Source organism: Eumetopias jubatus, unplaced genomic scaffold (genome assembly GCF_037043125.1).
Source record: "Eumetopias jubatus isolate StellerSeaLion01/CBP00866 unplaced genomic scaffold, mEumJub1_p1.0 scaffold_13, whole genome shotgun sequence".
NCBI lineage: Eukaryota > Metazoa > Chordata > Mammalia > Carnivora > Otariidae > Eumetopias > Eumetopias jubatus.
In genome coordinates, this window is record NW_028274819.1 from 3,051,333 (window position 1) to 3,076,353 (window position 25,021).

Here is a 25,021-nt window from a genome sequence, read left to right on the forward strand (position 1 = left end):
GAAGGTCAGCACCATCCCCCCCCCCAGCCCTTGCACTTCAAATGTGAGCTCAGCTGATCACAGCCAGTGCAGGGAATGAGAAGGGTTATTCCCACCTACAGATGGGGAAACTGAGGCCAGGAGCGCCTAGCCAGCCCATGGCCACTGAGGAAGTAAGATGCAGAGCTAGCCCCTACGTCAGACGGCTGGGGTTCCACGTCTGGCGTCAGACCACGGCTGGGGGGCGGGGCGCGGGCTGATCGTGGGCACCAGACGGGCACCTTTGCCAAAACCCACCGGTGCACAGACTCTTCATGAGGCGTGTTTATCACACCTGGCGTGTCCTCCCTGCCAGGGCTTCAGAGCGCCTTGAAATGTTCTGATGTATGAAGAGCCTTTTTTTTATATGAGAAATGAAATTATTTTCAGCCTGTTGTCAGGCAGTTGTCAAAAGACACAGCAAATAAAGGGTGCAAGCGGGAGTGTTTGGGAGGGTGGATCAGAGCTCGAGGCAGGTTTGTGGGGCGCCGAGGCTGAAGCCGGGCAGGGCCCATGCGGATGGAGGGCTGGGGGCTGGACAGGGCTGGCTTTGGGGGGTTATTTATTGTTTATTTACGTATTTATTATTTTGTTTTTCTTACCGAGGGGCTAGCACCGGAATAGGGCTGGGTGGGACAGGCTGGTGGCTGAAGTGCCAGGCTAGGAGGCTGACAGCCGGGGTTCATTTTGGGGTGATTCTCTTCCACCTGGAAGGGGTGTGGAAGGGCCTCCATCTGATTTTCGCATGCTTTTTCATCCATCCATGGACATCGAACATGCCCTACTCAAAAGACTCACTTGCCATCTGGGGTGGGTGGGCGAGCAGGTGGATGGAGTCACCACGTAGCATCCCGACTTCCTCTGCCTGCCACCTGCCTCACCCCAGCCATCTTGGGGAGTCTGGGCTGTGACATCTGCAAGCCTACGGCCTTGGGGCAGGGGAGTCTGACCCCCCGTCCGTGGACATCGCTCAGCTCATCCAGGGAGCCCGGCTGGAGTCGGGGAGCCTGATGGGGCCTCCGCAAGAAGGTTCCAGCTCTCTGAGACCCATCCTGGGATCTCTGGAAGGCTTGGGGAGAAATGGGTGTTCAAATGTCGTCCTCCACTTTCGTCTCCGTGTTTATCCTGGTCCAGCCACTCAGGTGTCCTCCAGTGGCTTGTCCGGGACATGGAGACAGTGTGAGCGGATTCCTGGGCACTCTGCAGCAGACCTCCCTCCTCCCCAGCTGCCCCCCAGCTTTCCAGAGAGGCCGGTGTCAGCGCTGGGTGCCGCGGCCTTGTGGTTTGAGCGTGAAGGGCGGGATGTCTGTCTGTCTGTCTTCTGAGGGCAGACTGACGTGGACAAGCATGTGTCTGGCAGCAGGAATGCTCCGTGCTCGTGATGTGCGGGCCCTGCAGCCCTGGGTCACGGTGGGAGGGTCCAGACCCAAAGCACAGCCACCTGATGCGATTCCTGCAGGACACCTCCTCTCCCAGCCTCGCAGGCAGGCGGGCTTCAGCTGCGCATGTGCATAAAAGACAGCACATTGATGCTGGTGTCGCAGGTGGCCCAGCGCATCGATCTCCAGTAACGGTTTGCACAGAAAAGCACGGCCCAGAGCGCAGAGTGGAAAATGCCCCCGAGGAGACACCTGGCTGTGTGTCTTTCGGGGTAAAATCTGTGCTTTTAGTGCCACGCCTTTCCCTTCCAGCTGGTATGTGCCAGGCATAAGCCTGTCACTGTGTGAAGGGACAGGAGACTCGTACATGTGGGCCCAGCACTGGCATTCACCTCCGTGGTGGGGAGGCCGCAGCCTGTGTCTGAGAGTGAGAACCCTCGTACTCAGGTAGTGAGCTCCCTGTCGCTGGAGGCATTCAAGGAGAGCGTGCCTGCCAGTGGGGAGGAGGCCTCAGATGGGCCAGGTGGGTGGGGTCAGGAGGCGGGATTTCCGTGGGGCAGAGCCCAGGGTACACGGCAGGCCTGCACATGAGTCCAACAGAGCGACCATTCCTAGTTTCCGTGAATGTTTTACTCAGATGCCCAGCAGCGCATTAAAGGACGTGTGCAGAAAGGAATCCTGTGGCTGAGGGGTGTTTCCTGCAGTTCCTCAAATCCTATTATGTGCAGAGTCTGGTCTTATTCCCCTAACCGGCCCCCCGTGCAGCCCGAGAGGGAGTCTGGGGATCTTTTCTGTCCTGTTTGCTGCTGCATCCGTCCGTGGCTTGCACAGAGCCTGCGGCTCACCAGTCCAGGTGGGGTGGGGGGTGGACATGGCGTGGAGAGCCTGGCGGCCCCTCTGCCTCCAGCTGGCGGCCTGAGTCCTTGTCATAGGCTTCTGGGCCTCGTCTTGGCAAGGCTCCTTTCTCGGCGCCAGCCCCAGGGCCCCGCCGATCCCCGACTCTGCTCCGGCTTGCGGGCAAGTGCACTGGGAGGAGCGGTTGCACCATATGCAAGCAACGGGGAGGCTCTGCTGGGGCTTCCCCGTCTGGGCCACGTGTAAGTGCTGTCTGGGGATCTCCTGCTCCCCAGCACAGGGAAAGGGCTCCGTCTTGTTCCCTGCCTTCTCGAGGGAGAAAAGAGGCGGGATCTTCACAGTCGTGCCCCAGGAAGCCACTCCTTCCCCACGCCCTTCGTCCAAGGTCAACAGCAGGGGCACCGAGGATGTCTCCAGAGGCAGCAGTGGCCTTTGGCGAGGTGCCACCCCCACCAAACCTGGCACACACCCCTCCCCTCTGCGGCTGGCACTGAGGATTGGCGAGGGAACTTGGCTCAGGATGAGGCTCCGTGCTTCTGGGAGGGTATCGACCAGAGACAGATGGAGGAGGGTTGAGCAGCGCCGAGCCTCCCACTCTCCCAGAGGGTTCCCTGCGCTTTGGCGAGCTCTCAGGGCTCACGCGGCAGGGCCCAGCCTCTGCAGAGGGCCTCCCTCACTGCCGTCCCTGTGGCCTCCCGTCCCGGCCAGGGCGGGCACCTGGCCTGTGGCCAGCCCAGCTCCAATGTATCAGGGCACCGCCACCTTGCAGACCCCAGCACCTCTGCCCTGGGCGGGGGCCCGGGCACGGCACTGGTCTCCCCGAGTGGAAGCTGCTGTGTCCTTGTTGGTGACACCCTACACCTGAGGGAGATGCGTCCAGAAACTGTTCAGCCTTCTGCCCCCCAAGGACATGCATCGTGAGAGCAAGTCGGTGGGGTCTCTGGTGATAAAATGTGCCAGCAGCAGATGCGTTTCTTAGGGCACATCTCAGAAACGGCTTGCGCTCCGTCGTGTGGAGTTACCACCCGGCGTGGTGGGGCAAGGGGGTCACCTAGGACTGAGTTTGGTTGCAGCTGAGTGATTTGGTGTGCTGTGGGTGTTCAGTGGGAGACGATGCTTAAATGAGCAGCTGCTTTAGGACCTGGGCCCTGGTTGTCCTTTCCCGAGGCATGGACAGGCCGCTGGGCCAGGCATCTGGCCCCTTGGGCTGTCCTTCCAAGGCAGATGCCTGCCACCCCTAACGCTGCCATTTTTGTCGACCCGAAGTATGTCGACCACATGGAATTCCACTGACACGTTCCCGTTGCTTTTTCCTCATCCTGTCTCATCATCTCTCTCTCTCTCTTTAATTTCGGAAGCAGTTCTCTTGGCAACAGAGAAAACGCACACTTAATTACTGCCGAGCAGCAGGTGCATCGGGCGATGGAACCAGCTCCCTGGGATGCTCCATTTCATTTTCGGGAAGCCCTCTGTCCTTGTCTAGAAACAGCCCCGTGTACCCGCCGCAGAGCCCGCAAGCCTGCGGCCCCTTCTCTGGGCGCTCCTCAGATAGGACTTTCCTGGAGTCTCCCAGACTTCTCTCGGGGTGGAAATGCTCGGGACGCGTGCAAAGGGGCTCTGAAGACACTCGTTCTGATCCACCGCCTGGAATCAGGGCGAACCAGGGCTCGGGGGCAGTTTGTGCTCTCTCTCTTTAAAAAAAGAAAGGGAAGAGAAGGGGGGGGGGTAGGAAATCCTGTTTCCTCCAGGGTAATTACCACGATGGGGTGAGACGGAGAAGGAATATGTACTTGTGTCTGATTCCTTGCAACGGAAATCTGGGTCACGCTCAGCAATTCCAGAATGCCGGCGAGGGCTGCCCAGTTCATGTGGGTCTGGTTTGGTGAGGTTTATCTGGAACTGGGTGTTTCGTCTTGACTCGCTCACCGCATCTGCTAGCGGACAGACAAACGGCGTTAGAGAAAACTTGGCTTTTTCTTTAAAAATTCCATTCGGAAAGCACGGGGCGTTCTATTTAGCGCCCGGCGCATCCGAGCAGAGGCAGCCAGAGCAGAGCCTGAGTTGGCTCAGACGGCTGGGGCTCCGGTTCGCGGATGCCTCCGGGGTTCCCCGGCCGCGGGCTCGAGGACGCCTGACTCGTGCTCGCCCTCCTCCCGGATGCACTGATCACAAAAGCAGAGTAGCACTGCTCACATGACGGGTGCCGGCAGAGGCAGCAGGGCTTGAGATCAGCCCCAGTCTACGCACGGTTGGTTCCCAGCTGACAGACAGAATATGGGGTGGGCTTTGTCACCAGCACGCTGGGTCTGGCATGCCCAGCTATGCTCGGAAGCACGCAGTGCCCAGACGCCCGCCGCCGCCGCCGCTCCCCGGGTCCGAGCCGCTCCAGCGCCGAGGAGCCGGGCAGCCCCCCTCTCCTTCCTCCCATCCGAGAAGGTTATATAATGAGCGGACTGCTGCCAAAGTCGGAGGGAAAATGAAGTCTTTGTTAAATGCCTTCACCAAGAAGGAAGGTAAGGAAGAGCTGTCGGGAGCACGGTGCATGGGAATTGGCCATTTCTGACTGATGCTCTGGGGGAGCGGGGGACTCCGGTCCCTCCCAAAATTGCTGGTTGTCCCTTCTCACATGGAAGGGAATAATGACTTCGGGTGCGCCCTCGGGCTTTGTTGTAGTTGGTCTGGGATTCTAACCCACTCGAAGGTGCGGTTTTATTTCACGGTCCTCTCAAGTCCCCAGCCCCTTGCACATTGCATTCCGGAATGTGCCTCCATGGTGACCGTGCCGGAGGGCACGTTGGGAACTAAGTCCTAGGGAAAATAAAGGAAGTTTTGCCTCGGTCTGCCTGCTTCCCGGAGGCTGCGGAGCACCTGCTCGGGAGCAAGGAAGGTCAGGACACGTTGCTGGCCGTGCTGGCTCAGGGCGGACGCTCTCCGAGCCACTCCTTGGCTCTCGTTGGCCGTCCCCTGGTGGCATTTTCCTGGAGTGGATGCAGATGCGGCGTGGCAGACTCTGAGAGTGCATAGGGTTTTTGTCATACCTTGTGTGATCTCTATTGTGGAAAAAAAAATATATGTATAAATAAATACATGGAAGACAGCTAAGAAAATATCCACCCACTTAGAGTTTGCAGATTGCCTGAAAGAAGGAAACAGTTGGGTGGAATATTAATCATTTTCAGACAGGAAAAGAGTTATTTTTACCCTTTTCGCCAAAAAAAAAAAAAAAAATCAACATTTCCATGGATGGCTCCAGTTACTTTGTCAGTCGGAGAACTCTTGCTTTATGAAATCGGGTTTATGGAGACGTGACTTTGGAGGAATTAGGAAGGTGCTTGCCAGCCCAAGCCATAAAATAAACACGGAAAAATTTTCCAATTACCTTACGTGGGGAATTAATTTAACGTGAGTCCTGGTAATTAAGCGAGCTAATTGTCATTTGAATGCTCGCCCTAACGTTACCTCTGTGATCCCGCTTCGGTACCCCACCTGATTGATCCTCAGAGCAGGGGCAGGGCTCCCCCATCCCTTGATCTTCCCAGGGCAGTAGTCCTGAATCCCCACCACTGCACAGGCCCCCCCGCTCGGAAAGCCGGCTTCAGCCCGCGTCTTGGGAATTTATATAAAGAACAGCCTTTGTCCACACTCATTTTCTTGTGTTATTAACCCAGATTCATCTTCTGGTACTTCAGTTTTGGGAACCTGTGCACAGCAGGGAAATGTTAGTTCGTTCGGTGTCCGTTCTGTTCTTTCATAGACCTTTCTCCCCTCATGAGTCTGTCTGAGGCATCGGCAGGACTCCCCACCCCCAATTTCTGTTAAGGGCATTAGTCCTTTACAGCTCTATCGGTCAGAAAAAGAGACCCAGCTGTCTCGTCAGGGAGGCTCGGCAGGAGTTCATGTCACTGAATGCACGCGTGTCCTTATTTGGGAGCGTCCCTGTGGAGCTGGAGTGTCCCCTCCCCACGGGTACCGTGAGCCCTGGCCTCTCCTCAGATGCGGGTGATGGGGGCGGGGAGGATGGTCCAGGAGGCCCAGGGCCCCGTCTGCCTTCCTGCTTAATGTGTCTGCTAGCGGGGTTGGCTTTCCTGCTGTGATTCGGTCCTCCAGCCGACTGTCTGTGTGCATGGAAGGTCTCCACCCTGTAGGGCTGTGCAGCCATTTGCCCGCTGTGAGGTCTCTCAGTCCCCCCCACCCCATCATCAGGCAGGTGTCACCTCACCCCAAAGCACCCACCCGCAGGTGCATTTTTCACACCATAAAGGATTTAGCGCTCAGTCCTTGCAGGGGTCATTCTGGCCTCCCATCTGCCCAGAGGGAGTGACTGATGGGGTTCTCCCTCACGACCAGCAACATGCAAACTCAGGGATATTCCCCAAAGTAGGGTTTTTCTAGCAGGTGCGGCCAGGCCTTGCTGATTCCCCAGTGGGCTGAGCCCCTTGAGAGGGCAGCCTCTTGCCAGGGCTCCACGGAGGACACCGCCGGCCTTTCCCTTCGCCGCCTCTCTCCCAGCCGGGCTGGCCCTGGTGAGTTCGTGTCCTTTGAGGAATTCAGAGCAGGATGCCAGCCGCTGCTGAAGAGCCCTGGCTGTGTCCAGGGAGGCTTCCCAGAGGGAGCAGGTCAGGATGGGCACAGGCTGCCTCGGGTAAAAAATAGGACCTCCGACACGTCCATTCCAGAATCTCACCAACTGCTCGGAACGTGGATTCCCAGCGCGCGTCCTGAGCCCCGTGCCGTTTCTGCGTGGCTTCTCTGGGTTGGCTCCATCTCTGCCTTCCCAGGACTTCCCTGGATCCTGGCGAGGCAGTGAGGGGGTGCGCTGGGTCACAGCTGCCTCAGTGGAGCTCCGCCAGCGACCTCTGTCCCCCAGCACTCTCTTTGCCAGCGCTGCTTCCCCGTTGGCTCGCCTGTGCCTCCGGGATCTCTGCCCGCGCTACTCTGTCCCTGATGCACTCTGCTCCCAGCGTGGTCATGGGCCAGTGCCAAGGGTTGATGGGGGGCCCAGGCTCCGGGAAGGGTGCACCTGTCCTTCACTTTCATGAAGTGCTTCACTGCAGCCTTTGACCTTGGGCAGTGGGGATGGTGGACTACCCGTGATGTTCTTCTCCGAGACACTAGGACTCCCACTCCAGCCCAGCTCACCCAGGAGGGTGCGTGCTTTCTGCTGCCCTGTAGTGCTGGTCTGGCCTCGGGCAGCACGGACTCGAGAGCTCGCTCGCTCGCTCAGCCTTATTCCGGAGCATGCAGATCCCATGGTGAGCGGGAAGCTGCCTGGCGGTCAGGCGCTTGAAGGAAGCCCACGTCCCTTACTTCCAGGGGCATCGGCACGTTCTCCGGCAGCCTGGAGGGCTACCGTTCTTGACATGCGTCTTCTGAGAAAGGACACTTTCTATTTCTGGCTCCAGCCCTCGGAGCAGCCTGGAGTGGATGCAGTGTGGATACCTCACGGTCCCCACGGGCAGTGTCCTCATTCTGAGTCCCTGGGCTCGCGAACTCGGCAGAGTGAGGGCCTCGCCTGTGGTCTAGAACTTAGAAGACAGATGAGGCGTGCTCACGCCTTCCTGTTGCGTGCTGTTGGGCCCCGGTTTGATGGGTGGGGAAAACAGCATGCTTGGTCCTGAGGCAGACCACCGCTGAAGGGTACTCGGAGGGCCTTGTGCATGCCCTGGGGCAGCAGTGACAAAGCCCCAGAGATGGGGTGGCTCACACAGTGGGACGCACTGTCCCCTGGTCCCGGAGGCCGACACCTGAGATGCAGGCGCGGGCAGGGCGGGGTCCCCCTGAGGCCTCGCTCCTCGTGTGTGGACGACCCTGCTCTCCCTGGGTCCTCACGGGGTCGTCCCTCCGTGCAGGTCTGTGCCCCGATCCCCTCTTCCTGTAAGGACCCCAGTCACACCAGATCAGAGCCCGGTGACCCCGTGTTGCCTTGATCACCTGTGTAAAGGCCCCAGCTCCAGATATGGTCTCAGGCACCAAGGATTAGGGCTCCGACACATGAATTTCAGGGGGACCTGGTCCAGCCCCTACCAGGGGCCAAGGTCAGGTGGCGGCGAGGGGGAACTTTGTGTCCCGACCACGTCGTGAGGCCCTCACACGTGTCTTGGCTGCTGAAGGATCAGGTGCTGGTCCGGATGGAAGGCGGACCCCGAGCCCCTTCCATCTCAAACATTCGCTTGAGCCTCCATGAAATGGAGACGTTCTCAGTGTCCACCTTGTCTCTGCTTCTGTGTCGGGGTGGGCTTTGCACACATGGCAGGCCCTGCACACGCAGCAGGCCCTGCACACACAGGGGGCTCTGCACACACAGTGGGCCCTGCACACGCAGGTGTTCTGCACACACAGGGGCTCTGCACACGCAGGGGCTCTGCACACACGGCAGGCCCTGCACACGCATCGGGCTCTGCACACACAGGGGCTCTGCACACTCAAGCGGGCCCTGCACACATGGGGGCTCCGTGCGCCCCCGCCCTGCACCCACCATGCCATGCATGCACTCACCCACCTCTCCTTGTTCTCTCTGACCTAGTGCCCTTCCGAGAGGCCCCGGCGTACTCCAACCGCCGGCGGCGGCCCCCCAACACGCTGGCCGCCCCCCGGGTCCTGCTGCGCTCCAACAGTGACAACAACCTCAACACCAGCACCCCCGACTGGGCCGTCTGCTCCGCCACCTCCCACCGCAGTCTCTCACCCCAGCTGCTGCAGCAGACGCCCGGCAAGCCCGACGGGGCCGCCAGGACCCTTGGGAGCTACGCCCCCGGGCCCCGCAGCCGGTCGCCGTCGCTGAACAGGCTGGGCGGTGCCAGTGAGGATGGCAAGAGGCCCCAGCAGTCCTGGCACGTCGGGTAAGGAGTGGCGGGGGTTGGGGAGTGCTGGCGAGGAGCCGGGGGGGCTCCCCAGGGAACCAGGAGAGGAAGCCCTCCCTGCACCATGGCTCCTGCTTTCTAGGGTTCGGGGCACACCCAGAGGTTGGCCAGAATGCCTGTTTTACTCCAGGTTGGATATTGGGTCACGTGATGACTGCCCAGGGCAGGTGTAGGGGGCAGGGCTGAGCTTCCGGGGGTGGGGGTGGGGGGCCCTTGGGGCTGGGGCTGGCACTGGGGCCTCGTTTTCCTTCCATGTGCATTGGATTCTGGGTTCTAAAAGTGAAATGTGAGCAGAGAGGGAGCTAAGGCCACCAGCCTGCCCGTTGCCAAGCGTTTTTCCAAGTGCCGCATTTACTGCAAACGCACCTGATCCAAAATTAATGCTCACGCTCAGGCTCTGGGCCCTCCCCGCTTTGCCGTCTCCCCAGCACGCTCTCCACCCGGCCATGCCCCCTTCAGAATTGTTCACATAAGGATGGGACTTCTCGGGGGTAGGCTCACGGCTGGGCCCCAGGGTGCGGGGCTTGGGGCTGGCTGCAGCCATGAAAGCAGCCCCGGCCCTCGGCCCTCGGCCCTCGGCCCTGCCAGTCCCACTGTGCTCCGTCTCGGGCCCAGGCCCTGGTCCTTGTGCTACTGCTCCCTCCTGGTTCCTGGTTCCTGCGCCTGCGCCGTGGGGTTCTCAGCGTTTGTCCCCTTGAGCTCTGTCCTCGGGCCGCGGGGGCCCGGGAGGGCCCGCTGACCAGGGTTTCCCCGGCTGCACAGGGCTCTGGTGCAGTGTCGGTGCCCCCTTAGGTCCAGCATGTCACCATTCCGCCCCATTCATTCCAGTTCCCTCCCAGGCCTCTGAAGGCAGCTGGGTGCACCAGGCCCGCTGAGTGAGGCTGGCTGATGCCCCGGCATTCATAACGTCTGCGATGCTATTTGGGGCCTCTGTCCTACAGGTTCTCCATCTTCGGGATGGGGTGCAGGCAGGGAGCCTGGATGGGAGGGGGCGTTGGTGCTTCACACGGTCCCAGCAGGAGGCTGACGGCTGTGACGGTGAGCAGAGGTGGGCCAGGTCTCCGGATCGGGAGAACGTGCCCAGGGGAAGCACGTCTCCCGGGCCCTGGCGGGGGGGTGGTCTCGGGCCTGAGGCTCTGGATGCCAGCCTGCCCCAAGCCCACATCCACACCTCAGCCCCGGCCTCTGCCCACCCGCCTTGTCCTCCAAACGGTGAGATCCACCTTCTGGCTCTGGTCTAGATTCTCTCTCTGAGTCACCCCAAGGGAGAAGTCCCAGGTGCTAAGAACAGTTTAAAACTAAATTAAAGTCTTCCCCCGAGGCGGCAAATTCCACTTTGCACCGTTCACTGGAATTATGACTATAATTTTGAGAAGAGTGTGTCCCCTTCCTCCAGCACGAAATCTAAGAAGAAAGTGAAGGCGGGGTGGCCAGGGACCGCAACACTGCAAACAAAACAGTGCTTGTGAAGGGAGGAAAGCCCCCAGCGTGCCTTGCTGGGGCCCCGCCTGGCTGTCCCCTGTGTCCTGTGCGGGTGCATGGGAGGCACCACAGCGGCTGTCCGGAGCACTTGCTGCCGGGACCTCCAGGCACGTGTTCTGGGCCACTTACTTCACGCTTTGAGCCTCATCTGCACAGTGCGTGTCGTGAAAAGACTGTCCCCTTGGGTTTGTTTTTAAGACTCAGTGAGTGAGTTTGTGCCCATGCTTGGCACACGGTATGTGCTCAATCCAGGCTGGCCCTCAGGTGGAGCGCAGGTCCGCATCGAACCCAAAAAAGGCACTTGGCTGGTTCTGTTGCCTCTGTCACCCAGAGCTGTGGGCAGGGGGACTGACCATCCAGGCTTGCCCGGGACCCCGGGATTGCCCCCAGTTGCGGGGCTGTTATCTGTCCTGGCCCGGCTGGCACCCTGCCTTGCTGAGCAGTGCCGCGGATAGGAGCCCTGCCTTTGTGTCTTGTCCAGACTTCCTCCCCCACCTCCCCACCCCAACAAACCTGCCTGTCTCTTGTCTATCTCTTCAGGGTCCAGCTCCCTTGCTGGAGGTGGAAGCCACTCTGTGACAGAAGCGATGGGCCCCGGGGTCCTTCCCCCAACACTCCCCTGTCCTAACAGGGGCCTGCCGGGTGCACCTGATTCCCCCGGGGACATGAGGGAATGGTGCGCATTTGAGCCGCACAGCAGGCTCTCTGCTTCCTGGCTGGGAGACCACGGTCTGGCCTTTCAAACGACGCCTAGGCGTAGAACTGGCCATACAGGACGGCCTAGGTAATGGGGGATGCCAGGTACCGGAACCCACAGCGTCACCCCTGGACCTCGTGGGGGCTCAAGGAGGTGGCTGAACCCCTCCACTCAGTCTTTGTCTTCATAGCTCAGAGCTTAACCCCTTCCTGGGGGAGGCGGACCCTGGCTGTGGGCACGACGCATGGGGCCCTTGCAAGGAGGAAACCGGCTGCCAGACTCAGGGTGCCGCGGGGTGCCCCAAGAGCCCTTACTGATTCTCGCGGAAGCGAGAGGGGGGACAGCCTCCTGACAGGATCTGTCCCCTGGCTCCACACCCCCACCTTGTCCCCCGTGTTCTGCCTCTCTTCTGGTGGGGAATGCTGGACACTTAGCTCCAGAGTCAGGCAGAGCCCATTTGCCTGAGTGCCAAGCTTAGGCCCCAGAAACCCCAGCCAGGAATACGGTGGGCACATCAGTGTGGCCAAACCCTCAGGTGCCGACTGGAAGACTGCGGAGGGGCACCAAGTTCTCCCCAGCTGCCCCAGCCCCTGCCCGGCTCCCTCCCTGGCTGGGCTCTGGGCTGTGGGCAGGGTCAGCGTCCTCCATGGAGCTGGCCTTCCGTAACCAGCTGACCTGAGTGCCGGGCAGGGAGGTAGAAGGCCCACAGAGGTCAGAACCCATGTACCTGCAGCACCTTGGAATCCAGCTTCAGGTGCCAGGCTCCACGGTGGCACCCTCTAGTGGCCCACTGGCGTGCCTTGTCCAGGTCCCTAAGAACTGCGTCCCCGTTGCCCAGGACCCCTCCGGTGACCCAGCAGCCTGCCCTGGCCTCACCAGCACGAGGAAGCATTCTGGTCACCCTCTTATCAAGGGCGCACCTCCTGGGTGGGTTTAGCTCAGCATGGTGGGGAGGACTTGTGCTTTTGAGTGTAGGAGAGATTCATGCAGCCCGCAGCTGGCTGGTGGCCTCCCTCTGAGCCTGAGCCTTTGGGCAGAACCTGGCAGGGGCTCCACAAAGTCTCGTACGCAAGTCACCTTCATTTCCGTGAACCCGGCCATGGGAAGCTGAGGCCATGCAGGTGTTTGGGTTTTCGGGTGGATAAGACGGCGGATGAGCCAGCAGCCCTCAGGGTGGGGGGGCTCGGCCATCCAGGGAAGGTCCAGGTGTGGGGCCACCGGGCCAGCTTCGAGCCTGTGCCTCGGGCCCCTCTGGTAGAAGGTGACATCAATATTACCAGTCTGTGCCCCCCTGAGTAGCGCCTGCACCTCTGTGAGCACCCAGGAAGGGAGGCCAGCCCAAGACAAGGGCCTCAGATCCCAGAGCAGGTTTGCTCACAGAATAGAACCTTTTGAGTGGAGACACAGGTCAGAAGTCAGAGACCGCAGCCCCTTCCGCGGGGTCCTGGAAGGTTCTGGGGTGGTGGGAACCCACCTAGCCCTGCACACCCCTTCCAGGAGACGAGGCTCCCATATTGTCAGGCTTGTGGGTATGAAGGGGTGCGGTGGTGCCCCTCTGACTCCGGTCTTTGTCCACCTCTGTGAGCCCTCTCCCTGCTTCCTGGGGCCATGGGGACCAAAGCGTGGCTCCCCCAGAGGAGCAGAGACCTGGTTTCCTCCGTGAGAACTCAGTGCCTGTCCTGACCCAGAAAGGGAGTCGGGGGGGGGGAGGGGCAGGGGGAGCTCCAGCCAGCAGGGTGGCGGCAGGACAGGGTTCGTCAGGGTGCGGCAGGCACTGCCCGGCCTGGGGCGCTAATGTCACGTCACTGGGGGGTCAAGAGGAGGGATTCATGAGGAGTGGGACTGCCCGGGTTCATGTCTGTCACCTGGTGGGGAGGTAGGGCCAGGCCCAGGGGGCCCACCCCGAGGGAGCAGGTGCATCTTGGCTGCTGAGGAATCCATGTCCAGGCACCTCACGGGCCACCCCTTCCCTGCCGCTTTCTCTCCTTCCACGTTCAGGGACATTCAGACTTTGCTCTCTCGGTTGGTTGCGTGAATTCATGAATGACCAACCTCCTCTGTGTCGGGTGCTCCTCACGCGGAGGCGAATGCCGTGTCCCCACCCTGGAGGTGAGGGCATTGAGGGCATGCATTGAGACATGTGAGCTCGCAGGGCTGCTCTGGTTGAGGGCATGGAGCCACAGGCGCCCCTGACAGAGCCCCTCAGGGCTCAGAGCTCTGTGGGGGAGAGGGGGGGGCTCCATAGAGAAGGGGAGATCCCGAACTGGGGAGAGCAGTGGGCCAGCTGGGCATCGGGGTGGGGGGTGAGGGGTCCAGTGTGACTGGGGCAGAGAGTGGGAGGTACGAGGAAGGATGCGCGTTCAGAACCGTTCCCCATCCCTCGGGGGCCCCAGGCGCATGGGACGTCCTGATGACCATCCATCCCCAGACCCCTGCTCGGGGCCTCATGGGGAGGCTGTGGAGTGTAGGGTGCTGTTGCCGGAACAACAGAGGCAGGGCCGAGCCCAGAGCCCATGCTGGGGGCGCAGGGTGCAAGACGGTGGGCGCTGAGGATTCCTGCGTGTCTTCCTGGCTCCAAGGCAGAGGGGGGATGGTGCCGATAGTACAGGGGGTGACGTAGGGTCTGCGCTTTTAAAGTCAGCAGATGATAAGATCTTGGGACCTTTGGGGTTGGACGTGGCGGTGTCTTCATCAGAGCACCAGACTGACAACGCTGTCCTTCTACCTGTCCCGAGCAAGCCAGGAACCTGGGGACACCCCAGGTCTGGCAGGTCCCTGGTCACCCAGGGTAGCTGGGAACTGGCTCAGTTCACTCATCCACGTCACCCCACAGCCAGCCACCAATTTTCTGATACTGAGAATTCAGTGATTTAGCTCTCATGCCAAAACAACGTGGTTGGGATTCCATCTGGCTGTTCTTGGACAGATCACAAGGAAATGTTGACAGTTTGGGGTAGGGAACTTCAGACCATCCTCACTGTGCAGGCAGGATAGGGCAGCCCCAGTCTGGCCCTCTGTGCCCCCAGATGGCACTACCAACCCTGGGCCACCGTGGGGCTCTGGCTCCTACTGCCCTGGGACGCAGCACCTGAAACCGGACATTGTGAGGGTAAGACACCTTGCCTTGCAGGAGCGGTCATGGTTCCCCTGGGCTCATCACTGCATGGAGCAAGGAGCCTGCCGGGAGCCCTGGGCTGGCGTCAAGGAGCCAGGATGTGAGGTCAGCTCTGTATCTCTGTGTCTAGGTCACTATTTGTGGAATGAACTTCCATTTTCTCATCTGTAAAATGAGGCTTTGTGAGGCTCGGATTAACCTGGAATGAGAAGATGCTTTAGCTTCTGTAGGGGATCGCACATCACTGCTGGTACCTAGAACCATGGATGCACTCTGGTCTAGAGGGACTAATTCCTTCCTGTTCTTTGACAAAGCCTTTCCAGGCATGGACTGATGGGTTAGGGAACTGACCATCTGCAAAATGGCTGAAGACACAGAGCTCCCCAGATCGCAGCTGTGTTCACTTTGACTTCTCTGCCCAGTGACACACACTCGTACCACCTGGAAGCTGCTGGCTGACGCGGGCCGCTTGTGACCCCCCCCCCTTCCAGGAGAAGCAGGGAGTGGTAATGGTGCTAATGTTCCCTTAACACCTGCAAAGAGTAGTTCCTGTTGACGGATTGTCCAGTCACTGTGGGTCATCCCCTCTTACAAGATGGGGAACTAGGCTTCAAGAGGTTAACTCACTTGTCTAACATCTGTAGTAAGTGGTCAGCTGGGCATCTGGCAGGGTCCTTGTGAAATTTGTGTGGATGAGGGAGTATGATGTTTGGGTAAGTGGGAAGATGGATAGGTGGGTGGACAGACGGATGGATAAGTGGAGGGATGGATGTGAGTGACTGGGCGGATGGATGGCTGGATGGATGAGTGGATTAATGGGTAGATGGGTGCATGGATGATGGATGAATGGATGGATGTGGGTGGAGGCATGGATGGGTGGGTGGATGGATAAGTGGAGGATGGTTAAATGGATGGATGAATGAATGGATGGATAAGAGGGTAGGTGATTGAGTGGGTAAATGGATGGAAGGTTAGACGGCTGGATGGATGAGTGGATGGGTGGGTAGGTGGATAAGAGGGTGGGTGGGTTAGTGAATGGACGGATGAGTGGATGGCGGGGTAGATGGATAGATACCATCACCCCCCAACTCAGAGTCAAGCTAAAAATAGAAAATGGACAGGCAATCCCATATTAGTTTTAGGAAGACATACAAGGTTACTAGCTAGAGACACGATCATGAGTGTATAACCCTGTTCCGTGACAGTGAACAAGCACATGCGGTGTGTGGTGTGTGCGTGTGCATGCGTGCATATGGGGGGAGGTGCCTCTTCTGAAGCTTTAACTGCTCTCTCTTCTTCCCTCATTCCTCTCCTTCCTCTCGTCCTAACTTTGGGCAGAAAAAGCTGTGCTCTAACCCGATTTACCGGTTCAAATACCACCAGCACGTCCTTCCTCCTCTCCCTCTCTCCATCCATCCATCCATCCATCCGTCCGTCTACCCCGTCTTCACCCACCCATGCTTCTCTCCATCCACCAGTCCATCCTTGCACCCACCTACCCAGCCATCCTCTCCTTCATGTGCCCAACAGGGAGTGAATGAGCACCTAGTTTGTGCCAAGCACCGTTAGGCACTTGGGATAAAGTCACGAACAGCACAGCCTTCGAGGAGCTTGTATCCAAGTCCGGGGCCGGGTGCGGGGGGGGTGAAAGCCAACAAAGGAAAAGGGTCTATGAATCATACTATACCTTCCCATTATTCACAACTCCTCTTCCTCCAGAAGCCCAGAGCGTGGCTCAGATGATGCTCTCTCCCCAAGACCCAGGGTGGTGACCTATCACGGTCCCTCAGGCTGCTGGCCGCGCAGTGGGACGGGCTGGCCCCTGGGTCCCCCCGCGTGTGGGGAGGGCGCCGATGTGCTGAGTCCACACGCCCTGTCAGGCTGAGGCGCTAACTACCGCTGGACATTTTAATCAGGCCCGGGTTAATACATCCCGCCGCTCCCCGTTTCCACGTTTCAGCCCCGAGGTGGGAATGTCTCGTTTAACAGCAAGCTCTGCGGGCGTGCTTTGGTTTCCACTGCAGAACAAATAGGTAGCAGACCTACTAATGGTTTTACTCCTCCAACTGTCCTTTCAAAGCGGGTTGCGAAGGACGAATGCTTTAAAAATACCATAAAACAAGATCTGGAAGGACTCTGACGCCTCCAAAGAGCATTAAGATGGAAATTGATGTTTTTACTCCATCGTGTGCACTGTTGAAAGAGGCTCTGGAACAGAGGTGGACGGTTGTGCCTTCTGACTACAAAAACACTCCCAGCCCAAACTGCACCTGAACTCACATCAAAACACAGGGTGATTCCCATCACAGTTCTCATCAACCGTCTGATTTGGTGGAAAGCCGGCTTTTTCAATGACGACGGTGGTCAAGCAGCCTGGGCAAGCGCCCGTTCCGGGAGCCTCTGCACCGAGGCGCCTTTTCTACAATGGCAGCTCACCTCCGTAGCTCGGAGCCGGGGCGCACGTCGTGGCCGCCTGCAGCCGGGGGTGAACGTGGCCGCCACTGTTGGCGCTGCAGGCGGCAGGGGCCGCGCCCCATGGTCACCCAGCGGGTGGAGACCCGAGGCCAAGGGGTCTGCCAGTGGCCACTACAGATCCACTCGGCCGAGGACCCACTGTGTGCTGGGCATGGGGTTCCTGGCAGAGAACAAGCTGGATGTGCTCCCTGTCCTTAGAATCAGATAATCAAATAAGCCCCTGGATGAACGAATGACGTGACCTGGAGGACCATAGGGTCCACAGGCAGCCGTGGTCTCGGAGAACGGGCCAGAGTCCAGTTTGCATGCAGCGGTCCAGGAGCAAAGGGACACGGTTAGAGCTGAAACTCAGAGAGCATCCCGGGAAGAGCACGCGATGAAGTGGGGAGCTGCGTTGGAGCTGGTCACGCAAGGCCTCGCGGGCCAGGAGTCTGGCGTGGTTGCCGACCCCACTGTGGGGCCGGGAACTGTTCCGGGTCAGGACCCCGTGGAGCATCCCCAGGGAAGCCTTTTCAGAGGTGGTCCTAGGGACAGCCCCCTCGGGCTGCACAGCGAGACAGTTTGGGCAGCAGGCCTCACCCACCCTGAGGACTAGGCGCTCTGGGAGGACAGCCTGGGAGCATCTCTAGGTTAGGGAGGCAACCCCACAGGCGGTCCCTCTTGCGACCTCGCCCTGGCTCAGCAGGCGCTGGGAGCTGGCTTTCAGTAACGTTCTCTGTGACCCCTGGAGGGGTCGTGGGAGCACGTGGCCCAGAGCCATCTGAACCTGACCACCTGCGTTTGACAGGAGCTGCGGGCCACGGGCAAGGGGCTCCCCACCTGGATTCCCCCAGACACTGCAGGAGCTGTGGGCCTGTCCGTTGGGCCCAGTAAGCCTTCCAGTGCTGCCCACATAGGAAGGGACCCGGGCAGGGGGAGGGGCCGAGGGTGGGGACCTGCTTTCTGGGAAGAACCCAGAACAGGTTGAGAATGCCGGGAGGGAGCATTGCAGGGGGCCCACCTCCTCGTGGGGGGCTGTCAGAGCTGCCCGGAGCGGGGCCCTCCATCAGTATCTGCACATGTACCCTCCTGCAGCCCCAGCACTGGGTCTTACCCTGCCATCCCTCAGTGCGGACGTGGCATGTGGACAGTTCAACCACTGCGTACAGAGGTCTAGGGACCTTGGCACCTCGCTGCCTACCCCAAGCCTCTTCTGAGCTGCTTGCGTCCAGGTGGAGTGGCCCTGGGGGCTGCTTTGCCTATTGCAGAAAAACTGGGTCCCCTTAGTCACCAAGACCCATCTCCCCCACCTGGAAGCCGAGGAGGAGGCCCCCCGCATGCCCCGCTCCCTACTCTCCTCTCAGCTCTCGGTCCTGGGCCAAACAAGCGCTGCGTCAGGCTGAGATGAGGTGAATTGAATGAATGAATCATACCGTGAGCAGGTGCCGCTGGCGGCTGGCAGTGTCCTTTCAGGTGGGAACTTGGCGGAGCCATTCTGGCTTTCCTGCTTTCTCTCACATGACGGGCAGGTGACCCAGACTGCCCTTCCTCTCTGCCCTTCCGCTGGCTTGCCACACTGCTCCCGTGGACAGCATGCCTCTTGCAAAAGTCACCTGCTCCATGAGCCCCTGGCATGCCTGGGCATGCAGGACAGCCCTCACGGGGAACATCTGGGTTTTCTTGTCCATTGATCTGTAGCTGGCTGGCAAGGAGAGGTTAAACAAGGAGGTCATGTGGGGCCACTGGGCAAGGCCACCTGGGCCAGCAGGATTCTGTGACATCCGTCTGTGGCTTAGACTTGGTTAAAGAAGGCTCTGGGGGAGGAATAGCATCTCTGGAGGTAGGAGAGTATGAGAACAGGGGACCTCTGTCTCTGAGCCCTGGTGGGCACCCAGGAAAGCTCACGTGACCAGCCTAGGTTCCTGTCCACCCTCTGCCCCGTGTGGGTTTGGGTGGGCTCTGGCCACTGGGGTCAGTCCTTCTCCACACTGTTCTAGTGTACATGAGGGTAGACACTGAGCGTCACAGCCTCCAGCTTCGCATGTGTGGACGTGCGCTCCCCTGGCTGGCTCCCCCAGTTGTGACGGTCTTCGTGGCCATGAGTTTCTGACACAAGTGGGCCCCTCCTGAGACCCCAGTGTGGTTCCCCAGGTTGGAATTCCTGCCCGCTTTCGTCCACATGCGTTTTTGAAAGCCCCCATCCCAGGAAGACAAGCCCGTGTGACAGCTGGGCCTGTCCCTGGTTAGAACGTGGGTGGGCGTGCTCTCTTTCCCCCACTGGACATGGCCGGCTCTGGCCTCCCGGAGCAACGGTGCGGGGATGTCATCATGGAAACTGCGTGGCCTGTTTCTCTGTGAGCCTGCCCCTTGAGCACGCATAGCCCCACGTGGGGCCGGCTGGGGCGTGTCTCACTGTCGGACGTGGGCGTGGGAACGTTTGCTCTTTGTGAAATAACGGAAAGCAAGAAGGCGGCTCTGCGTCTGCTGAGAAGTCCGTAGGGCAGCTGGGGCAGTGGCTCGTGTGATCGTGAAAGCTCTCAGACAGTGGGGTTTCCTCACCCGGAGTGGCAGGTGCACATGGTGGAACAGATAAAATGTCAAGAGACCAGGTCTGCCCCGATTTCTGCATCGCTAGGGTCTTTGATTTTTTTTTTTTTAAGATTGATTTATTTGAGAAAGAGAGAACGGGTGTGCGTGTGAGTGGGTGGGAAAGGGGGGAGGGGCAGAGGGAGAGAATCCCAAGCAGACTCCCCACTGAGCACGGAGCCCAATGCTGGGCTCTGTCTCCTGACCCTGAGGTCCTGACCTGAGCCAAGGTCAAGACTCAAGACACTTAACCGACTGAGCTACCCAGGTGCCCCCTGTGTTAAAGTGCACATAACATACAATTTACCACCTTAACTGTGTTTGAGGACAGAATTCTGTAGCATTAAGCACATTCACACTGTTGTGCAGCCGTCCCTACCGTCTGCCTCCAGAACTTCACATCTTCCCAAAGGGAAACTCCGTCCCCCTGAGTCACCGACCCCCGTCCCTCCCCCGGCCCCGGTGCCCACCGTCCACTCTCTGTCCCCCCGAGTCACCGACCCCCATCCCTCCCCCTGCCCCGGTGCCCACCGTCCACTCTCTGTCCCCCCGAGTCACCGACCCCCATCCCTCCCCCGGCCCCGGTGCCCACCGTCCACTCTCTGTCCCCCCGAGTCACCGACCCCCATCCCTCCCCCGGCCCCGGTGCCCACCGTCCACTCTCTGTCCCCCCGAGTCACCGACCCCCATCCCTCCCCCTGCCCCGGTGCCCACCGTCCACTCTCTGTCCCCCCGAGTCACCGACCCCCATCCCTCCCCCGGCCCCGGTGCCCACCGTCCACTCTCTGTCCCCCCGAGTCACCGACCCCCATCCCTCCCCCGGCCCCGGTGCCCACCGTCCACTCTCTGTCCCCCTGAGTCACCGACCCCCGTCCCTCCCCCGGCCCCGGTGCCCACCGTCCACTCTCTGTCCCCCTGAGTCACCGACCCCCGTCCCTCCCCCGGCCCCGGTGCCCACCGTCCACTCTCTGTCCCCCCGAGTCACCGACCCCCGTCCCTCCCCCGGCCCCGGTGCCCACCGTCCACTCTCTGTCCCCCTGAGTCACCGACCCCCGTCCCTCCCCCAGCCCCGGTGCCCACCGTCCACTCTCTGTCCCCCCGAGTCACCGACCCCCGTCCCTCCCCCTGCCCCGGTGCCCACCGTCCACTCTCTGTCCCCCCGAGTCACCGACCCCCATCCCTCCCCCGGCCCCGGTGCCCACCGTCCACTCTCTGTCCCCCCGAGTCACCGACCCCCATCCCTCCCCCGGCCCCGGTGCCCACCGTCCACTCTCTGTCCCCCCGAGTCACCGACCCCCATCCCTCCCCCGGCCCCGGTGCCCACCGTCCACTCTCTGTCCCCCTGAGTCACCGACCCCCGTCCCTCCCCAGCGCCCACTGTCCTACTTAGGTACATGACAACTCCAGGCACCTGCAATCAATGGAATCATACCAGGAACACTTGCCTTTTCTGACTGACTTCTTTCACTGAGTGTAATGTGCTCGGGGTCAGTCCATGTTTAGCCGGTGTCAGAATGTCCTTCCTTTTTACAGCTGCGTATAGTCCGCTGTGTGGATGGACCGCACTGTTTATCCGTTCATCCTTGGATGGGGCCTCGGCTCGTTTCCATCCCTGGTTTGTTGTGAGCAAAGCCACTGTGGACAGGGTGTGCAAACGTGGGTGGTTCCCAGAAGCGCATTTGCTGGAACCACCTGAGTCTCTTAACCACGGACGCTGCCCCTGGGCATTTTCACGTCCTCATTCTGTGTAGAGTCAGGAGCTCCCACGGGACAGCTAGCGCCACGGCTTGGCCGTGGACAGATCGGCCGCGGGCCTGGGGTGGGATGTGCCCTGGCTCAGGCCGTGACCCTCTCGGTCTCTCTCTGCCCCTCCCCCTCAGGCCGGCTTTCCTGCCTGGTGCCAACAAGGACACCCTGTCTGCCTTCGAGTACCCGGAGCCCAAGCGGAAGCTCTACAGCGCGGTCCCGGGGAGGCTCTTCGTCGTCGTCAAGCCATACCACCCTCAGGTCGACGGCGAGATCCCCCTCCACCGCGGCGACAGGGTCAAAGGTCAGTGTCCACCCCACTTCCGGGGCTGGCTCAGGCCGGGCCCCCTCCGCCTCAGCTGACCCTCTGTTGGGGTTTCGGCATCGGAGGCCTTGTTTCCCGGGGCCCCTGGAGGGGGCCTGGAGGGGGACGTCTGGAGCCTGGGAGGGCAGAACGGGGAGCAGACTGGGCTCGCCGGCCGTCCTGGTATCTGTTAGGGAAGCAGCACATGCATGTTGGGGATGAGATTCCATTGCAGAAAGTGCAGGGGGAAGGGGCAGAGCTCCTTTCCACCCAGGAAAGCCCTGAGGGCCCCGGGAAGACGTGGCATGGGGACGGGGCCTAGCACAGATCAGATGTGGACATGTCTTCTCGGCGGTCAGGGAGGCGTGTCTAGGGGGAGGGTCCGGCACAGCCCGGAGGCCTCCAGCGTTCCTGGAAGGAAGTCCACCAGGTTGGAGGGAACGATTCCCAAAGCAGAATTCTGGGAAGTGTGGCTGAAAAGCATGGAAGGCCTCCAATGCCAGGCTAAGGAGTTAGGCTTTGTTCCCAGGATACTGGGGAGCCAGCAATAGTTTCTGAGTAGGGAAATCAGGTATGTGAGGCCATTCAGGACGGTGGGTATAATTAGGGCCCTTGCAGGAGGTCGGCCTTGGTGTTGAGGCCGTGGGGAGGAAGTAGAAAAGCTGCAGGTGTGGGCTGCAAGGCCACATGGAAGCCGCTGAACTCTCCAGGTAGAGTAAGAAAGGGCACACCACGCGTGCCCAGCCGTGTGTGGGCCCTGTCACTGAGGACAGGCTTTCAGAAGACACTCAGCAGGTGATAAACGGTACGCCCCTTAGAGGTTGGCAGGCCAGGGCCAAATCCTGCCTGCCCCGCCTTGTCACCACCAGGCCTGCGCTGGCTCGTAACCCCGTGCCCTCGTCTGTGCCCTGCACGAATCCAGCTGCCCTCAGCTGGCATTTGCAAGTTTCTGATGACAGGTGGAGCCCTGTTCTCTCTCGGCTCCTCCTGGTCATCCAGGTGCGCGCGGAGCTGGCCATCTGGTAGCAGGCGCAAGTCCCAGGGCCTCCGTGTTCGTTCCAACATTTTTCTTCTTCGATCGCTTCTATTGATCTGTTTCCAATACCCTTTCTTCTGAAATGTTCCCTTCACTGTTAAGTCCATCTTGTGCGTTTTTTAATTTCAGAAGGCACACCTTCAAACCCTAGAGTTTCTACATGTTTTGGTTTTTCTTTTTTTTCAATCATTTCTTTTTATGTAAGACTTCTTGTTACCCTGTTGGGGTTTCTCGCTTGCTGAAAGCACATGCTGTGTTAGGTCATTGGCGTGGTGCGGTCGGCACGCCGAGGTCCCCATCTGCAGTCCGCAGTCAAGGCCACCTTGGGCTGGGCTTGCTCCGTTTCCTGCCCTCTCGTGAGAACAGGGTCTTCGTGTGTCTCGTGATCTTCTAGAGCATCATGGATGTTAGGCGGGTTAAGTTGTGGGCATTTCTTACGTTTGGGTGGGTTGCCTGGGTGACCGCTCCGGGCCTGCTCAGATCTGGAGCTCAGCTGAGCTGAGCTGCTCTGTGCTTGTTCTGCGCACAGTTGGGGATGTGACGAGGCTCTCTGCAGCCTCGCTCAGGCTCCTTCCCGGGTGGGGACAGCCCCACTCTCCGGGGTGCGTGCTTTGTCCTGGCTTCATCTTTCTGGTTCGTCAGGCTGCTCAGGCTAAGGGTTTTCCCCACGGGTCCCTCCCTCCTCCCCCACCCACAGCCCTGCCTTGTGGACAGGGTGCAGGCTCCCGGCTGTGGAGAGGGGCTCTCTGGCCCGGCTCCCTTCGCACAGGCCCCCAGGCGTCCCACCAGGCCTGGCTGCCTCTCTGCACATTCTGGCACCTTTCCCACCACACACGGGGTACAGCTGCCTTTTGGGGTGTCTGGGAGGGCCATGTCCCATCACACCTATAAGTTCAAGTCCCTGCGCTGTCCCTGTCAACTTTACTGCAATATTCTTGTCACCTTTTACATTATTAACATTCAAGGTATAAATGTAGAAATTCACACCACCTGCAATTTTAAACTTTAGTCCCAGAACGCATCGCAGGGTAGACTTTCTCCCAGACGCGTGAGCAGTTTCCGATCGTCCCCCCAACAAGGATGCTGCGTCTGCAGACAGGGTGGCTGGTAGTTCCGCCATGGCGCTCACACGGGGCCCCAGGCAGAAGGCGACAAAAATGTTTTTGCTGCTGCCAAGGCCATGCGTCTTTCTGGTATGACCCCTATGCCACAGCTGCGGACGGCGTCCTAGAGGGGCCCCGGGGACACCCCGCTCCTGACAGAGCTGGCAGGCCAGGCCTCGCGGCCCCTCCCCGCCTCACCCCCTGCCCCCCGGGAGAGCCGCTATTCTGAGAAAGCTGGGAAGGGCAGGCCCCCCGGACCTGCTGCATGTCGGAGCTCTGATTACTGTTGGGCGGTGATGTGCGGTCAGCCCCTGAACCCTGGGAGGCCGGCGGCTCGTGTGAAGGCAAAGCACCACCCCCTGGGGCCTGCTCTCATGTCTGTGTGCACCCCACCCACTGCCCCCTGTGGCCCCCAACACACCACCCGGGTCTCCCTGCCCGGCCCTGCTCTGAAATTGGCTATGCCGTCGGCCCACAGCCCTGGACTTTCATTCCACGCGGGCCCACGGCGCCCTGCGCCCCAAGACCCACGCGGGGCTTCAGGCCGGGCTGGCAGACCCTGCGGAGCCTGCCATGATACTGGCTGGCCACTTCGTACCTGGGGACTCCATATGTCAGAGATAGTGACAGGAGCAGCCAGAGGTGGAGACTCTCATCAGTGAGCACCTACTGTTTGCTGTACACACTACTGGGTGTTTTGCATACGGTTTTGCGTGGACCTCATAGCAGCTATGGGCCAAAGGCATGGGTGTGCTCAGGTGGTCGTCACAGAGTCCCTCAGTCTGGGGGGCTTGAACAATAGGATTCGCTGTCCCCCGATCCCGGAGGCTGACGCCCCAGATGCAGGCCTCAGACGGCCGCCCTCCCCCTGGGTCCTCACTCATGGGGTCGTCCCTCCGTGCGGGTCTGTGTCCTGATCGCCTCTTGTAAGACCCTGGTCACATGGGATCAGGTCCGCCCTGGTGACCTCATGTTACCTTGATCACCTCTGTAATGACCTCAGCTCCAAATGGAGCCCCATTCTGAGGTGCTTGGGGTCAGGGCTCCAACATAGGCATTGGGGGCATGATGCAGCCCAAGCACCTGTCTTCTGCAGACACGGTAACCCCGGTGAAGACCTCCCACTCTCCCACAGCTGATGACCAGGGGCTGGGGGCTCCAGATCTAGTTGGCCTGGACTCCCAAGCCCATGCTGTCTCCCCCCACCCTGCTTTGTCTGTCCCGACTGCTCCCTCCGTGGTCTGTTGCTACCAGCTTTACCTGGCTGTGCCCATGTTTGTGGTTGCGACGTGTCTTGGAGAGAGACGAGAGACAGATTTGCTCTCTCCCCAACGTGTTCCTGTCTGGACACCCGGCAGTCAGCCAGCGTGCTCTGCTCTGGAAGGA

At 60.1% G+C, this 25,021-nt stretch overlaps 1 protein-coding gene across 11 annotated transcripts in view; it reads left to right on the forward strand.

Annotated features, from left to right (window-relative positions):
* The window catches only part of SHANK2 (SH3 and multiple ankyrin repeat domains 2), a 427,977-nt gene that overhangs the window by 151,110 nt on the left and 251,846 nt on the right, over window positions 1-25,021 (forward strand). For 8 of the 11 annotated variants that reach the window (XM_088018088.1, XM_088018082.1, XM_088018083.1 and 5 more), the window contains 2 exons: window positions 8,776-9,091; window positions 21,327-21,496. In XM_088018088.1, coding sequence (XP_087874214.1) covers window positions 8,776-9,091; window positions 21,327-21,496 — 486 coding nt within the window. Of the gene's footprint in view, window positions 1-4,728; window positions 4,766-8,775; window positions 9,092-21,326; window positions 21,497-25,021 lie in introns of those variants that run through there. The other 3 variants (XM_088018089.1, XM_088018090.1, XM_088018091.1) reach the window with 1 other exon arrangement.